Source organism: Amblyomma mixtum, chromosome 3 (assembly GCF_055824585.1).
Source record: "Amblyomma mixtum isolate Tamu chromosome 3, ASM5582458v1, whole genome shotgun sequence".
NCBI classification, from domain to species: domain Eukaryota; kingdom Metazoa; phylum Arthropoda; class Arachnida; order Ixodida; family Ixodidae; genus Amblyomma; species Amblyomma mixtum.
The window spans coordinates 240,984,103-241,001,805 of record NC_143014.1 but is presented as its reverse complement, the minus strand read 5'-3'; the positions used below and the strand labels follow the sequence as shown (position 1 = coordinate 241,001,805).

Sequence of the window (17,703 nt, the reverse complement as noted above, 5' to 3'; positions counted from 1 at the left end):
AAAATCCACATCACATGAATAAGCTTTGTAGCCCCAGAGACGTGTGTATGAGTCGTGGGGCATCTTTCATGTATCCTTTCTTATAGTTTTGATTCTTTCAATGCAATTCTAAATGCATTTTCTCATGTCAGCATACATGAGCAACTGCTGTAGTATTAAGAGTTGATCTACTTTAAAACAGCTGTTACGGCTTGAGCAACCCAAGAAACTGCTTAGTTGCACAGTGCTACTGGAGCAACGAGTGGTCTTGGTATATACAACTTGAACTGTGTGGTGGTAGTTTGTTGCATGATACCATGCCATACCATGTCTTACCATAGAGGCAGACTACAGAGTGCACCCTCGGCAATGCAACTTGGTCCTAAAAAACTAAACAGCACTACGTGACGCAATGCGCGTGGATTCGGGTGAAAGCTCGGCACCGCTGGTCGCCGCAAGGCGCGGAAGCGGGAGTTTTTAAAATTGTGTTGTAGATTATCAGCTCGATTTTGAGGTCTCGTATGTGGCATGAACGCTCGGTGGCCTGTACTCTACGTAATGCTAGCATTCTATAGCCAACCTTTAACGCCCTCTTCAGGTACCCTTTAAGGGTCCTGTTAAGTGCATGTTTCATCAGCTGGGTGCACATCTGTGGTATGGTATTGGAAGCTTTCTAATATTTAATTTGAGAGGGCCTTTGTCACCAGCGTGCAAGTTTCTATGTCTTGTACACTTTTGTGAAAATTGTGCAGGATGATGAAGATGAAGGTGATGACAGCACATCAGGTGGACCACTGAAACCCTCCCCTCATGGCGATACTTACCTGCTGTTCACAAAGCCTCAGAACTTCCAGTCAAGTTAGTTGGTTGTGATCTTCCTTGTGCCTCTGAATTCTTGCTTTCCTGTGGAATGCTTTCAGCAGAAGCTCATTTGTGAATAAGCACCAGGTATGGGGATCCTGGAGGTAAATTACTCTGTGCAGTGAATGGAGCAACACATCATTTTGCAGCTAAATGTTCTGCTGCAGATTTGCGTTGCACATAGGGAAATTATAATTCTATAGTTGCTTGTGATTTTTCTGAATGTCAGTTTTCATTCCTTTTTTTTTCTTTTTTCTTTCTTTCTTTCTTTTTGCCTCGCATAAGAAGTGCGCGTCTGACCTGGGCCTGTGTTCAGCATGTTTGCTTTATCTCGCCATGATTGGCCAGTGCCGTCGACTCTCACAAAGTATATCAAGTCACACAGTATATCGAACTCAAATTGTGGTGGTCATTCCAATATTTATTGGTGCTGCGCACCTGCAAGTGGCGCTTTCCCTAACGACGCTCTTCGATTAGTGTTTACAGACCGAGGTGGGTGAGTGGCGCAAACGTGGGGTGTGCTTCAGGGTGGCATTGGTCTCCTGTGCTCTATTTCTGCGCCACTTTCCTGTCATGGGGTGAAACCAACCTGCGTGCTTCGCTGCTGGAGGCGTTGCAGAAACCGACTGTACCATAATTTTAATGAGCGGTTACTGTATTCATAGTGTACTGGCAGCAGGATTAGACATCTTAAGATAGGCTGCTAGTTCCAAAGCACCCTCTACTGCATCTTCCTTACGAAGCAGATTAGGCCTAGCAGCGCCCAGCAAGCAGTGTGCTGCCAACACGCCAGTCAGCGGCTCGTCTCTACATTAAGTGAGTCACTAGCGCGGGTGCAGTATATTCTTGCATCCAGGTTACAGATACGCCATGCAATTCTCATAAAGTAGAATCGCTATCGTACAAATCTCACGGGGTGGCAAAAATTATTCCTATCTTCCGAAACAAACTAAATTCAGATGCAGAATTTGCGCAAATGTGTTTTTGGCTGACGGGTTTTTGCATACACCACGCACTGCCGCTCAGTGCTAGCGGTGCGCTCCGCACAACTGGCGGTCACGGCGTCACCAATGTACGGGATGCGCTGCCACTCACTGTTTGCAGTGCGCACCCTGCGACTGGTGGTCCCGGCATTTGGCAATGTACAGGCAGCTAGCAGTTCGTGCCTGGATGCAACAAAGCTCCATGTAATGAATTCGTCAATATTACGAAGTTCCCAATTCCCCAATGATGCACTCATTGCAGCGTTTGTATTTGTGAACTCCTTGTAACAGAGGTTTGTGGTGATTAATTTTATATATAATGAACTCGGTATTCCAACTATGTCTCAGCGGGTGCTGTGGTACTTGTAATTGTGCGGAACCATGAGAAAGTTTCTCAACAGTAAAAACAAACACCACTATAGGAAAGTCTATGATTTCAATGAGCGAATGCAGTTGACGCAATGCGCCATGCTGCAGTGTTGTCAACACCTCTCTGTGGCAAATGCAGCAGTCTCCAGAGCTGTCAATTTTGTAACGTTGCACCGAGTGGCATTGCAACAGTTCATGCTCAAAAGCAGCCCGAAACAACAGGACGTAGTAAAGAAGGCACGGTACGAGCAATGCGCACCCATCGCTGCCACTCGATTGCTCGCGGGATTCTGGCACTGACCGATGCTGTATGCCAGGAGTGGGTGGAGAGCGCTGGGGACTTGAGTTGTCGGTTGATCAGGGCGATGACAGCCGGCCATGTTGAGAGAGGGCGCTTGTGGGAAGAGGCCTCTGACTACGCTGCCTCCTCCACTCTCTCCACCCCACGCATAGTGGTACCGTGCGAGCTGTGGCAGACAGAGATGGTGGCAGTGGCTGCCACAGTCTCGTTATCAGGGCGATGACTTAATGGCTTCTTCTTGTGTGACTCCGAGCAACGGGGGTTTACTCTGAATATTTGAAGATGATTTCACCTACACTTTTTTCTTGCCGACTGCGTGTTCACGTGAAATACCTTAAACGAAGTTTGGAAACCTGCACCATGAAAGTTGTATATATTATCTGGATCTATGTAACATTCACCTGGCATTCAAAGAAAAAAGAATCCGCTTAACCAAACCACAACCATGGAAACTACAGTTCCATCATTGCCAGGCCACCTACTGTCCTGACGCGCCACGCATTCTCGCCATCTCTCCTCCTGGCAAAGATCTTTGCATTCCTGTGCCATGCATACTGGAAGTTGTGGCTTTTCGCCCATTGTTTCGCGTCCAAAAGAAGAGCCCTGCAATGCTTAGTCAAGTTTTCTTGAATGTAAACTGAAGTTCCAGATGTCTTTAGCGCATGCCTTTTCTGAAACCATTCGTCCCGCTTGTCTTGTGCAGCAAACCGTACGATAACACCGGGCGTCTTATCTGGCTTAGACGGCAGTCGATGAACTATTACAATATCTGCTTTCGAGAGGGGTGTGACTTCCAGTGACTGCGCTACATCATTTACTTTTGCTAGCAGGTCCTCATTTTCTGTTTCCTTGATATCGTGTATTTCTAGGTTGAGCTTGCGGTTCCGCCATTCCCAATCATTCAGTTGCTCCTGTACGGACGGCAATGCAATGTCTGTCTTTGCTTCTAGCGCGTGGACTCTGTTCTTGATGTCCTTTATCTCATTTTCATGACGCGCGGTGTCAGCAAGAATTTTGTCATATTTATCCGGCATTAGCTGTACAGATGCTTCAATGTTTTCAACAGTGTCTTTCAATGACATGAGAGCGCTGAGCTTCTCTTGAATGTCGTATAAGACATAGCTGATGTCAGGCCTGTCCTCATTCTGCTGCGCAACACTGCTCTCAGCTGCGTCAGCCTTGTGCTTTCCTTTCGCATTACCTCTTGATTTGCTAACACGACATGTCTGACATCGCCATGTCTTTCGTGTCACTTCCCTCATTGCAATATATTGCGTTTCTGAGGTGCCGCAACACTTTCCTAAGTGGTAGACGTATTCACACTCATTACATCTTAGGTAACGTTCGCTGTCGACCTCTACATTGCACGCTACACACATTAGGCAGTCATCATCACTCATCATTCAAAGCAAAATACACACTTTTGGCAGCAGCAGGGATGCGGAGGAATGACAGAAAACTACTTAGAGTACACGGAAAGACACCAACCTGTGAGGAACAGGAGTGCGGCTCAGAACGATGTTTCCTGTGTCACCGCGTCTGCCAGAGTGCAATTGAGTGCTTCTCCCTTTTTAGTTTTCATTCTGCACTGACCTTTTGAGTCATAACATGAAAACTTCTTGTAGTGAAAAATTGCACTCTTCTCAGTTTCGCTATATCCAGCTTGAATTGTATTCTGACACTAAATTTAGTTAGATGGCCAAATCTTCTGCAGGAGTGGGCCATCTACACAAATCATGTCTTTAGCATAACTAGCTGCGCAGCATTTGACAAGGGAAATGAGTTCAACATTACCAGCATGCTCAGTACATCAACACTGAGCACAGATCAAAGTTGGCCTGTATCGATGGGTTGGTGTGTTTCAGTGACGAGGCGGTTACTTCCATGCAAATGGAGCTGTTGAAAGCTAAAAATGGCTAAAAGCCGAACTGTAGATATCGCCACCACCGGTCATTCTCGCAGGGAAATTGCGGTGCAGTGAGACATTTTTTCTCAAACGGTCCCCTGAGGCCAGGCATACACTTCCAAATTGTTATCACTGAGACTTTTTCGCTGTGGATATCATGAGTTTAAATCAGTTTGTGGGGAATATTTTAAATCCAATTTCTCAGCAAAAAATTCATTTCATGCAGCCGGACTCGCATCAACATAGCGAGAAAAAGCTGCAGCATCAATTTCTATGGAGAATGGACAAACAAAGCTGATGTCAGCATGACGTGCTAGTGCAATGAAGCCTGCACATGCAGGAAGGTATGTTTGTCTGATCATTTAAGGGTTATTTCTGGAAGTGTGGAGTTGCCTGTTGAAATTCAGCCTAAGCACCTTATCATGAGTTGGGTGAATTAAGTAGGGAAAAAGAAAATGAAGAGAAATAAGGAGGTTTATAGACGGAGAAAGAAGACTGAGTGGAGCAGTAAGGACTCATGGAACATGGTCAGAAGAGGAATGTGACGCCTGAACACGACTTACTGCACGACAGATAAAGATTAAGTCAAATATTAGTGTCGAATAAGCAAAAGACAAAGCAAGGGCTGCAAAAAAATTAGCCGACAGTCACGGCTGTGTAACGCGACATTCTGCAAAAGCAGTTTGTGGGACCTTCTCGTTGAGCCTCTGCTCTCACGGCATGGAAGCAGAGTTTTCTCGCTTTCACGTTTTTGCCGTAATGTTTCGTGTGCCACAATGCACCAAGGATACCACAGACCCAAGGAGCGAGCGGCAGTTTGCGCAAGTGCTGCTTTCTTCTGCTGCACACAGATACACTAGACTCCTGTTTAGACGAACTTGGTTAAGACAAATTCTCGGGTAAGATGAGTAATGCGATACCATGTGGTTGGTTCCCATTGGGATTCAGTGTTTTTTTTTAAGAAAGTCTTCTAAAGACAAACTGTTTCGTGCGTGATTCAGTTAAGACGTGAACGTTCATAGCAACTGCGAACCCCAGCAACCCCATGCAACGATATTCGCGGAGCGTCTGTGCAACACTGTCGAACAAAGGAAAAGTATATAAAAAGCTTCCCTGCAGTGAGCACACCCTGACAGGAAGACTTCTGCCCAACTTCACGGCGTTGTGGGGGGAACCTGTCTTGCAAGGCACCTTTGCTATTGCATGGGTGGGGTGCAGATTGCAGATCTCTGTACCGTGCATGCGTCACCTGCGACACATTGACACCGGCAGACTAAAAGGCGTATATGGGTGGAGTAGATCATTGGTTGACTTAGAGCTTAAACAGTTTGGAGCCGTACTTAACTGTAACTGAGGCACATGGTGCACCTGCCCGTAAAGTTGACAACGGCTACACTGCAGAAGGATCGAGATAAGAGAGAGATGCACGTCTGCCCAGGTGGGCGGCACCTTCAGAGCAGTTGGAGCCTCAGAAATTGCCGGGAACAAAAAATAACAAGTAGAAGTCTCTCTAAAAGAGAGCGAAAAAGATTGAAAAGAAGAAAATTAGCCCAGTGCGATTTTTAAGAAGGATAACGTGTTCCATGCCCTGAGTGTTTAGCCTACTTCATGCGTAATGCCATTTATGTTCCGTTTGCAATTATCCTCTCACGGCAGGGTCGTTGTATTTATTTTTTACTGCGCTAGCACAAAGAACTGCACTCACCGATTTCACCACTGTCTGTCTGGCGACGTGGATTGCTCAGGGAGAGCAAGCTGGGTCACACAAGCCTCGCCAGTGGCAGCAGCTGCCATCACAGAGCCGTGGCGCATTGCGTAACCGCTGCACCACTGTGCCAGCAGTGGTATGAGGTCTCCCAGCGGTCAAGAGTGTAAAGTAGAATGACCAGTTCTGCATAAACGGGCATTAACCTATTAAAGCTATCAGGTGATACAGTTAAGGCGGAGCCCCCACTCACCATTTTTGGCAGTCTTTGTCTGAAGCCCTGGTTGACCTTGAAAACCGAGCCTCGAACCGAAGTTAAAACCCAAGTGCTCACCTAATTCACATTTGGCCTAACCACGCTAAGTGGTCAGCTATTTTTTTCATGTAACACACATTTCGACATGCATAGCATGCTCACATATCTCCTCTCTCTCTCTTTTTTGAGGCACTTCTGATAAGGTGAACAGAATTTCTGATCCCTTGATGTTCAAGTCTACTGTATTGTGTTCAGCGAGCTCAGTAACAGGGCATCTCAGCCTTCCTCTTCTCATTCCCTCGCTGTCAGTCTTCTGTGTCATTGTCTCCAATGCCACAGAATCGGGAAACATGCCCTTAAGTAGTGTTGCACTGTGAGAGAAGAGGTGGCTTGCCCTGGGGGCAGGCTGTTCCAAATGTCAATGGTGCTGCAAGGGAGCAAGCTGTCTTCGTCATGTCCCTAGGCCTAACAGCCGGGCGTGGATGCCACTCGCTTCTGTGCTGGTCCGTTGCACAGACTCGTGTCAACACAACATAGGCCCGATGTGAGTGCCTCCGGTCATTGATGCGGTGAACTGCTGGCCATGGACCTTTGTCGTTACTACTAGAAATCCGTTTCCAGTGCCGTGGAACTGCTGACTTGGTGCAGACTCGCTAGCACCACCTCTGCCGGAGCCTCGTCACTGGAAAAAGGTACCTGTACATCTTCAGCAGTGCAACGCAGCAAGTAGAGTCACGTGTCTTTTTCTACCCGCGCTAGTTTGTTAAACATTTGGTTTCAAGCATTAGGACTTCATTGGCTTATTGTCAGTAGCAGTTTTCTTCTTCGTTTGGTGTGGCATATATATGTGCTTTGTGAATTGTGTGTCATATAAAATGTTTCATTCCATATACAATCACTTGGCCGACTCTTCAGCTTATGGCTCACTCTCGTGCAGAAGGCTTCCCAACTTTGTGACTATTTTTGATGAGCCTCCCATCAAATGTCACAAAGATGCTAAGCTTCATTCTTTGTGTGAGCGGATTATAATCTGAAGAGACAGATCAGGTGGTTGCACAGGGGACAAAGCATTTCATACGACAGACAATTCGCAAAGTGCAGAGATGCATGTCAGCTGCCACCATGTGTCGCTTGCACCTGTCACCGGCATGAACTGCATATTTGCGCTAGAACTGGTAGTTTGTTTTCAACCGGTGGAGCCCAGGAGAGGGTGGAGGAGAGGTGTGCATGTGCTGAACAGCCGTATGAAAAAGGCAGATTAAAGTACTAATGCTTGAAACCAAAGTCCTACAAACTGGCTCGCATGGAAAAAAGAACCTTGAGGCCTCAACATGCTATGCCATATCGGTGAACACATACAGGTACCTAGTTCTAATGATAAGGTCCCCGCAGAGGTGGTGGTATGTGGGTCTGTGCCACATGAGCAGTAGCACGGTGCTAGACCCATTGATCCCTCGTAGCAGCAACTAATGTCTGCAGCTGGCAGGTCATAACGTTTCCTTGACGGGGGTGTGCGGTGGGTGGGAAGGACTGGAATGAAAGCCAGTGACATCCATGCCTGGTCAGTGGGCCTCGGGACACTGCAAAGCCTGCTTGCTTTCTTGTAACACCACTGATGTCTGGAACAGTTTGCCCAAGGCTTTGTCTTTCTCTTCTGACCATGATCCACGAGTCCTGTTATAATTATTATTCTTCGCCGTCTCTTTTGCCTTCTTCCTTCTTCTATAAACCTTCTTCTCTTCTTTATCATCTTCGTTCTCTCTCTCCCTACTTTATCCACCTTAATTCATGACACACCTCCACTGGGTCCTAAGAACTTGACTGAAATGAAGTGTCTGGGATGGGATTTATTACTAAGATTTTATCCTACAGCCTGTGCATTATCCTATTTTGATACATGCAGTGGGCTGATTTTTCTCTTTTAAAAGGGACTTTAATTGATAACACATTTCTTTTTGCTTCTAGTTCACTACCATTGGTTGCAACAGGGTGGTAAAGCCCAAGCAGCAGGCCACGCTGTCTTACAGCTTCTTCACCAGTGAGAGCTTCAGTGCTGGGCCCTTTGGTTTGGCTGTGGATCTTCGGTACAGAGGAGCTGTAAGTATCGCATCTTGCTGCATTGTCTTTTCGCTTGTGAAGGTAATGCCTGATTAGTCAAAGGTGAAACACAGAAGATATGTATAGAAGCACCTCATTGATACTTATTGTTCTTTAATGCAGGAAAAACTTGTTTTCTGGGATAACGTATAATTGGAAGTGCCTAAGATTTTGAAAAATATAACTGTTGAGAGGTACAAGGGCATTTATTTACAATTTCACTTCATAAGAATGTCGATTACCATTTCTTGGCACAAGGTCTGAAAAGACACTTTTCTAGTGTTAACGCAGTTCAGCCCATATTTACGTTGTCCTTAGGACGGAAGAAACTTTGCAACGCATCCGGTCCGTTGACAGCGGTGGTGTAAGTAACCGGGATATCTTCCTCGTTGCTTTCATACGCGTCAGTTCCTTGCATTAATGCACTGCAGGGAAGCTGCTGTGGTGACTGGATGTTGCAGTGTCCCTTCATGCTGCGTTCCCCAGACTGGGGCTGCTTGTGTGTAAGCGTATCTTGTAGTCTTGTGATGCTTTGCCCTCTTGCCCTTACGCACTGCAAAGAATCCGCTGTGTTTCTTCTCTTCATGTCTCATTCACATTGAGACGGCCCCCTGTATGTTAAGGCACTGCCTTGGTTTTTTTTTTACTCTTCTTCATCTTTTTATGCTTTGCCCTTTGCGCCTAGGTACTGCAGGGAAGTCGTGGCGGCAGATGAATGCATTAGTGTCGCGTGTTCCCAAGTTCAGCCCGCTCTTGTGTTTGTGCACCTGCTGTTGATCACTAAACGTATTGTAAGACCAGTATTTGTTGAAATTTTGAAAATAGTTGCCAGAAAACAATGTTATACGGGAGCTTGGGTATTAACCTGAACAAAATCAGTGTAACTCTGTGGGAAATTTTTATTGCCTGCAATTTTGAGTGTATGACCCAGGAACTTTTCAGCGAGGTTCTACTGTATTTGAGCATGCTTGCAGCAAGGGTAGATTTAATGGGCAGCATTATTATTAATGAAGTTTGGTTTGGATTGGTTTGGTTTATGGGGTTTAACGTCCCGAAGCGACTCAGGCTATGAGAGATGCGGTAGTGAAGGGCTCCGGAAATTTAGACCACCTGGGGTTCTTTAACGTGCACTGATATCGCACAGTGCACGGGCCTCTAGAATTTCGCCTCCGTAGAAATTCAACCGCCGCGGCCAGGATCGAACCCGCGTCTTTTGGGTCAGCCGCAGAGCGCCATAACCACTGAGCCACTGCGGCGGCTATTGTCTGCATAGTTGCTTACTTCAGGTTCCATATGTGTCCTTGAAAACCTTTGAGTGTAAAAAAAGGTGTTTTCAAGGGCTCTTAAAAGTCCTAGTATTTCTGTTGGTCCTTGAGAAATCCTTGAATTATGGCGTGCTAAAGGGTGTCACATTTTTAAATGGTAGCTGTAACCATAAGGAGCAGGAAGAGATCAGAGCGGATCAGGGCACCAGTGTGATTTGGTGATATCCTGGCTGAAACAGAGGGGAGGCAAACTTTGGCAGGGAGTGGCAGAGAGTCAGGTGGGCGCATAGCCTGAGTCGCTTTGGGACGTTAAACCCCCATAAACCAAACCTCTTGAATGTAGCCATGAACAAGCTCCGAATGCTTACCAGAGTCTTAACATTCATGATGATTGACAAAGCGCGACAGTAAACACTGGTAAAACGTGGCCAGCAGTGAAGCCAAGTGTGGCTGACAGAGCCAAAGAGAAACTATGCGTAAGCAGTGTCTGCAGTTCCATCAGCTAACAACACTCCCCAGAAGCGCTGCTGTTCTGAGTGGCGGTGCCGCCGCGATTGGAACTCCGGCCTTTCCATCAACTATCAGCACTCCCATGAGCGGCAAGTGTGCAGTAAAAGTAAAAAGGAAAAAACCTTCCAAACAAGCGTGCAAAATAGCCGAATGACGAACCACACTATAGCATCCCTGCTATCTCGCTTGTCTCACCTTTATTAATGGTGCTATGCTTTGGTTTTGATTCTTGGTCGTCCCCCCAAATTCGTAATTTCAAAATGGAAAAAAAAGAAAGGTAGACTTATAGTTCTGCTAATACAGTACTTTTTGTGTGCAAGTCGTGTGCCACCTCTAACACAGTTAACTTGAAACCGCATTAATAATAGCGCAGGTCTTGCTAGTACAGTGCATTTATGCCAGAGGACTGGTTCTGAACTGAGAAGCAAGAGCATAAAAAAAGAAAAAAAAAAAAGGCTTGGAGTATAGCCTCATTTCATTTTTTTCTTTACCTTGTTGGGCCGTTATGAAATGGGATTGAGATGATAATTTGCACCAAATGCCGCATCATTTTTTCACAGGCGGAGGTTTTTTTAACCTGACAGGCATGTAGTAGTTAAAAACCACTGATATATACTGCTTAATGCACGAATCGCGAGCTAGTGTGGAATAGTTCATATTCAAAGTATGCACGGTGAAGTGATTAAAACAACCTTGCTTGAAGCATCTGCGTGCCTATTGCTACTTTCGATTCATGATGGGCAAGTGCTGCCGCTTTATGAGGACCATGTTTGAGTGCATTATGGGAATAGGTCAGGATGCTCCCCTGCATACGTGGAGCAGAACATTGCTATAAGAAAGCAGTAGCGAGAATTTTTTAACAGAAGGCTCGTTATTCCGGGACTGTATAGTTGCCTAAGGGTCCTGAGTGTTTTTCTTCTGCACAATTTGTTGCTTGTTGCCTAATATGTGCTTTATTTTTACATCCTTTCAAGGATGGTAATGCCTTCCAAGATGCTGTCTTCAATGAAACAATCGAAGTAGTGGAAATCGATGAAGAACTTGATGGAGAGACGTAAGTGATTAATTTTAGTGCGAATTCACTACTTCACTAGCAATCCTGTACAGGCAGTATTTGTCTGAAGCCTCTTAGATACCTTATGGAAAAATATTGCCGCAACTGGGTTTTGAACCCACTTCGGAACAAGCAGATCAGCTTCGCTGGCCACTGCATGAGAGCACTGTGCTGTGGCCACAACCGATCAAGCCTCGTGTTTTACTGCCGCACTTTCGCGCTAGGCATTGCATGTGGTCCCCTTCATTAACTTCCATCTGTGTGCAAAAAACACTATAAGCCTCCGACCCTACGAAACCTGCTGGTAGACACGAATTTGAGACAGTCACGAAAGGAAAGGAAAGATGCATAATTGGTTCTCCCTGGCTCAGTGGAAATGTCATTCGTGTTTGGAGCTATGTGGCGGTAGTGAGTGAGGTGTGCGCTGCATGCTTTGGCAGAAACGCAGCAGTGGAGCAAAATGTGTCAAAGGAGGCAGAGACTTGGCATTGGCAGCGTTGCAGACTCCGATGATATTGAGGAAAGTAAAGGTGCATGACTGGCTCCCTGGGTCAGTGGGTACCTTAATCGCGCCTTTAGGTATGTGGCGGTGGTGTCCACTTCAAAAAAAAAATCTGCTTTTGCACAATATACTGTGGTCAGCAATACTAAACTACCGACCAAAATTATTTCGTGAAGCCTGAGAAGAAAGGAAGCGTAACCGTAGTTATTGTTCTAGGTTGGTTCAGCAGTAGTGTGTTCAGGATGGCTTGGCTTAATTCTAAACGTCCCCTGAAGTTGAACCAACGTTCGGTTTAAAAAGTGTCAAAATAGTAGCTATTTATTCGCATAATGAATGCACCCCATTTTTTTTTGCATGCAGTCTGCTACTGATGGGAAGTGTTAGCCGCTGCCTTTTCTTAAACACCAGCAAGTACGCATACAATATAAGGCGCCAGCCATTGATCGTAAAGACTACTATGTCTCACCCTGCAGAACAACCGGTCTTTAAGAATGATTTGCCGGGTGTCTAACAACCAGAACAATGCACACCTGGTCGCAAAGGATTTCTCTGTTCAGTGTGCCATACTGAGGATTGTTGGAACTTGTAGTAGTTTTGCTTTGCGCTGAGTGCTGAAAGCCGTGTTAAAGTGAACTAGAGTTGCTCTCTTTAGGCAGCGTGATGGGCTCCTAAGTGTGTTGGAAACTGTGCTCTCCGGCATGAAAACTATGCTGAAAGGTGCGTTTGTTTCATTTTCAAAAAGAGCTGTGCCGGATGCAGTAGTTATTTATATCAGCCTACTTTTTCGTCCAGTTTTTACCGCCTCTTATTCTGAATATTTCACTTTGCGTAATGAACACACGTCCCAAATTTTTATTTTTTTTTTATTTTTTTTTCGGAAAAAAATGTGTATTCATTATGCGAGTAAATGTGGTAATATGGCTATAGGTAGGGATGCCTTTGTCCCTCTTCTGAGCATTTATACGTTAGAAATATTTACTCTACAAAGCTATTTGCGACATCCAGTTAAGCTGTTATTGATATGGCATGAGTGTTCAAGGAACTTGTGCAACAATAATGAGCATATTCTGCTGCTGAATGGGACAAATGCCTTAATGCTATGAGTACAAAATGAACATTGGTGAAAGTGAAGCCTCAGTTCTCAAGCAAATATTTCAAGCAAGAGGACTTGTCTTCGTCTGGGCTTATGAGCGAGATATTATGAAGAACTGTTTGCTGTGAAACGACACACTCACCTGTGCCAGCAAATGTTCATACTGCACAGAATTCATTTGCATGATCTTTTTTGATGCAGGCACAAAAGTGGCTGCTAGTTAAAAGCTAAGTGATCGACTTGAAAAGGCACCGAGGACCACTCCACGCTAATTTTGGTCACAATAAAAATTCTGTGCCTCTTTCTAGTCGTATTGATAATATGTAATAGCAAATGACTTTTATTGCTGCAAAAATTGTGTTTATAAAGATTTTCCTGCCACTCGATTCAAGCTTGTGTCATCTGCACTGAAAAAGTGTCTTTGATCACCATTTCCAAGTGAGTGGAAGTACAGCCTATAGCCTCCGAGATCCGCACAATCATGACAACAAAGGTCTGCATTTAAAGAAACAAAAGGTGACTGCAGCAGGCATGCAGGAGGAGCCAGAGGGCCTCACATCTGCATGATGACAGCTGCGACAAATTCTGCTGAACCGTCACTGGAGCAAAAAGACACTTTTCGAGGCGCTTGTGCATAATTTCGTGCTTGATGGCTGTTTGTCACGGTTGCAAACGTCAAGTGTTCTCACTCTCATGCTGTGGAAAAACCTCTTGCACGAAGTACCGTATAAACGAGTGTAAGGGCCGCAGCCGTGTACGGGCCGCACCCTGTTTTCCCGAAGGAAATATTTTGTTTTGAAATCCATGTAACAGCCGCACCCGGACTTTCGATCACCCATGTGACGATAGCCTTCTAAATGCTTGTGCCGTGGCCTGCGATCAGCTCTGCCTGCGAGCAACTGTTGGCGGCCCAATGGTTGGCAAATAGGCCCTCGAATCCGGAAAAAAAAGTGCGGCCTGTTGAGATGGGCGTCATCGAGTCTCGCTTCGAAGCAGCCGGCACACACGTGTTTTCTGGTGGCTCCGAGTAACTCGAGGGGTGGGGGCCCCCAGGCCTGCCGTCATGGACCGCACGTAGAGGGCCCAGGTGACAGCTGATTCCAATTACCGAGTTTGCCCGGTCGGAGTGCAGGACCAAAACGAAGGGGCTAAAGTTTAAGCAAAACCAGACCCCCTTTCCGAAGTGTCTGCACGTGTCGAACACCGCCGCCGGTGCTGTGGGGAGACGGATGGTATCTTCTCCAATTGCCGTGACTGTGCCGGGGAACAAAGGGCCTCGTTTCTTATGGCTGTTCGGCATGCCAAGCACTGCAATGAGCTGGCGGGCATCATCCCCAACCCTCGCGATCATCTCCAGGGACGAGGGACCACTTTCCGGCCTTTTCGTGACCTCGCGTTCCGGACTTGAGCAGCGGGCGTCATTTGATGAAGAACAGATGTCGGTGACCCGCGGCAACCTTCGGCTGGCCAGAAACCATCACCTGCCGCAGTCGACGCTACCTCGTTGGCAACCTTCTTTCCCTCAGACTCAACACACGATGGGGGCGTGACCATAAGTGCGGTGGTGTGTTGGTGTGCACAAGCTAAAGCTCTAGGCCCCTCCCACCCCGGTGTGGGCGTCCTCAACCTAGGGAATTTAGGGAACGAGAACAGTATAAAACTCGACAACAAATGCGGCAGAGTCGTCTCACTTCTGTTCACTTGGCTTGTAAAAATGTAAATAAACCCACTCGTAATCTTCCTTCCATCACTCAACTCATTGACTCGACAGCACTCCTGTCTGCGGTGGTGGGAACGGGTGTCGACTTGACCGTGGTTCCATCAAGCAGCGACTCTTAACCCCCATTCTGCCAACAGGCCCTGACATGCGTTTATACGGTGACTGCTGTAATAATGTAATGACAGTCGGCGAGCTGAAGACACTGTGCCAGGAGACTAAGGTTGGCGAGGTGGCAGGGCCTCTTGGTCTCCAGTCTGCACACAATGTGTGTCCAAAGCAGCGGAGCAATATTGCCAATATGTGCTGTTGAAGACATTTTAGCTAACTCCGCTTATACTAGCCATGCCTGAAATAAGTTGCTGACAATTGTGCAAAGCCTTTGGCATTTCTGTTATTTCAACTTTCTGGCTTTTGCAAATTAGCTTGCATGCAGCTGCGAACCCTGTTGGTAGCACTAAGCTAGAATATGCACTCTTTTCTCTGCTGTTTCATTTTATTTACAGAAGAAGCCAGCCAGTAAGCAAAAGGTGGAAATGGGTACTACAAATTCCAGTGATGTGGACTGTGATTGGCTCCCCAAGGAAACTCGTGACCTGAGTGAGTGGAGGTTTTTTGTGCAGTTGTGTAGCCCTAAAATGGTTCACCCACTGCAGTAATATGAGGTTTTGCATGGTGGCACTACTTTCACACCAAGTTTCTCTCTTGTTCCGTTATTGTAAAGGCAACATGCAGCGTGCCCGCAGTTCAACTCTCTGTGTTGCGAATGCTGTCTCGCTAAGCTGAATGTTGTGTGCATATAGCGTCGCATCAGGTGGCTGTAGCTATTTCTTCGACAGTGGCCTTAGTTTTGTTGTTTTTGTGCTACAGTTATTGGAACTGCTGTAGTTTACCCAACATGTAAGCGACAAGAAATACAGCATTGATTTGAGTGCTGTGCCAGTTCCACCGAGATGTCAACCCTACAACTTGCAGCTGAATTTTGGCAGAATGTATTGAAGTTATAGCCACCTTCTTTGTGAGATTACCGTTCCTCCATGCTAAGCCCACAATCGCCACTCTCTAGCATCAACAAATGATGTGCAAGAAATTTTGTCCTCTGAGGCATTGGATGCAGTTCTCTTAAGGGGGGACGAGGGTCTTAAAACTGACCTTCTTGTTTATGGCTTGAATCTCATGAAATTTTGCACATAGATGCGGTTTTCTCTTCTGATTCCAAAAATATAGTCATAATTGAGCTGGTGGTCTTTGATCAAAAGTTATCTTAAATTCTAGAGTGTAATTAGGTAATTTCTTGTGCAGCTTTAATGAACTTTCTCACTGCATTTTGTTGATCTTAATTCGTCAATTGATAGCCAGCGAATTCCCATACCCGATGACATTCTTCCTTTTTTTGTTTAGGCCACATGTTAAGCTAATTGTAAATTGCTATTTATGAGTTGCAGCGTCAAATACTGCGACCTTTTACTCTCGACATATTATATCACGATGACATCCCTTTAACAGTAAACAAGGAATGTCACCAGGTATGGGAACTCTCTGGTTATCAATTCATGTAAATAAATGGAACAAAATGCAGTGAGAACATTCATAAAAGCTACATAAGAAATTACCTAATTACATTCTAGACTTTGTAAGATTTAAGACCACCAGCTCAAATATGATTACGTATTTGGAATCAGAAGAGAAAAATACATCTGTGTGCAAAATTTCATGAGACTATATCCATAAATAAAAAAGTTAGTTAAGACCCTCGTCCCCCCTTAACCACAGAGCAAAGTGGAACTAATAATTCGGCGCACGAAAATTGGCTCCCTCTAGCTGTTGTTCAAGCCGTATTTAGCTACCACATTGAGGCAGTATCCTCGACTGTCACACAGTTACTGTCACAAAGCGGCTTTTGCATAATTTTTTGATGCAATGAGTTGTGAAGATGTTGAAAAATCTGAGTATTTAAACACTTACAGTGAACTCTCACTTGAGTGAACTTCAAGGGACCGAAGGAAATAGTTCACTTAACTGAAAGTTCACTAAACTGAATATTCACTAGACTAACATAAGAAATGGCATCCATAGTGTCAAAAGTGTGAAACGGAATTTATACATAACTTATACAAGGTGCATAGCAGTTAAAACGCTGCCTTTCTCACTTTGAAAAAAAAATCAGTAATCTTCTTCTGCACTTGTACATTTAAAGCACAAGAAGTTACAAAACTATCGAAAGAGTCAATGTTTTTGTAAACTTCTTCTGGCACAGCTTGCTGTTGAGACACGAAGTCTCTGAACTTTCCGATGCACCCTACAACCTCAGCTAGAGTTATATAGGGCTTGAAACTGGCTCTGCAGTTGCCTCCTCTTCATCGCACTTGTCTTCTTCTGGACAAACACTGGCAACAATCTCCAGATCAGTCTGTCCAGCACAGGTAATCAGTGCACTGTCACACAGTGCATAGTCTTCAAACGAAGTACTATTGCTATCGACCTCCAGCTGATGACAGATCTCTGTCATGAGGGCGGGCATCGGTTGCGCCTGCAGTGGAGGGCTCAAAACTTCGTTGAACTGATGGGAAAAATAAGCCTGGGTCCTCTGAGCGAGTTCGTTAAACTGAAATATTCACTATTCCGAAATTCGTTTAAGTGAAACATTTGCGCATAGAATCTATAAGAAAACTGCCGGGGCTTTTTAAAAAGTTCGTTATTCTGAAATATTCGATAAACCGGAGTTCGTACAACTGAGAGTTTACTGTATATGGTAGACACTCTTGGTGTTAAAGCCGTTGGGGTTCCTTTGGGATTGTAGTGCTGCCACACCGTACAGAGTGCTTGGGTGTTATCAGATGATGGTGTATTGAGGGCAACTCATAATTCGTTGCATGTGCTTTCTCTCTCTTTTCACCATCCTCGTCCCCCCCCGCCCCCCTTTATTTTTTCTTTTTAAAATCTTGGCTCTCAGTGTTTTGTATCTACTAAGATACAGTACAGCTTGGGTTTTGAGTAATGAAGTAAAACGAGTAACTTGTTACATTGCTTGCATGCATGCAGACCGGTCACCAAAGAGGTCACCACGTCAGTCACCAAGGTCACGACGACTCAAGAGGGTCACTG

At 45.5% G+C, this 17,703-nt stretch overlaps 1 protein-coding gene across 1 annotated transcript in view; it reads left to right on the top strand.

The window, feature by feature from the left end:
• LOC149354161 (translocon-associated protein subunit alpha-like) overlaps window positions 1-17,703 on the top strand; it is a gene marked incomplete at its 5' end in the record, with an annotated part of 65,037 nt that overhangs the window by 1,564 nt on the left and 45,770 nt on the right. Inside the window, one exon of the mRNA XM_089575943.1 lies at window positions 732-837. Coding sequence (XP_089432069.1) covers window positions 732-837 — 106 coding nt within the window. The remainder of the gene's footprint in view (window positions 1-731; window positions 838-17,703) is intronic.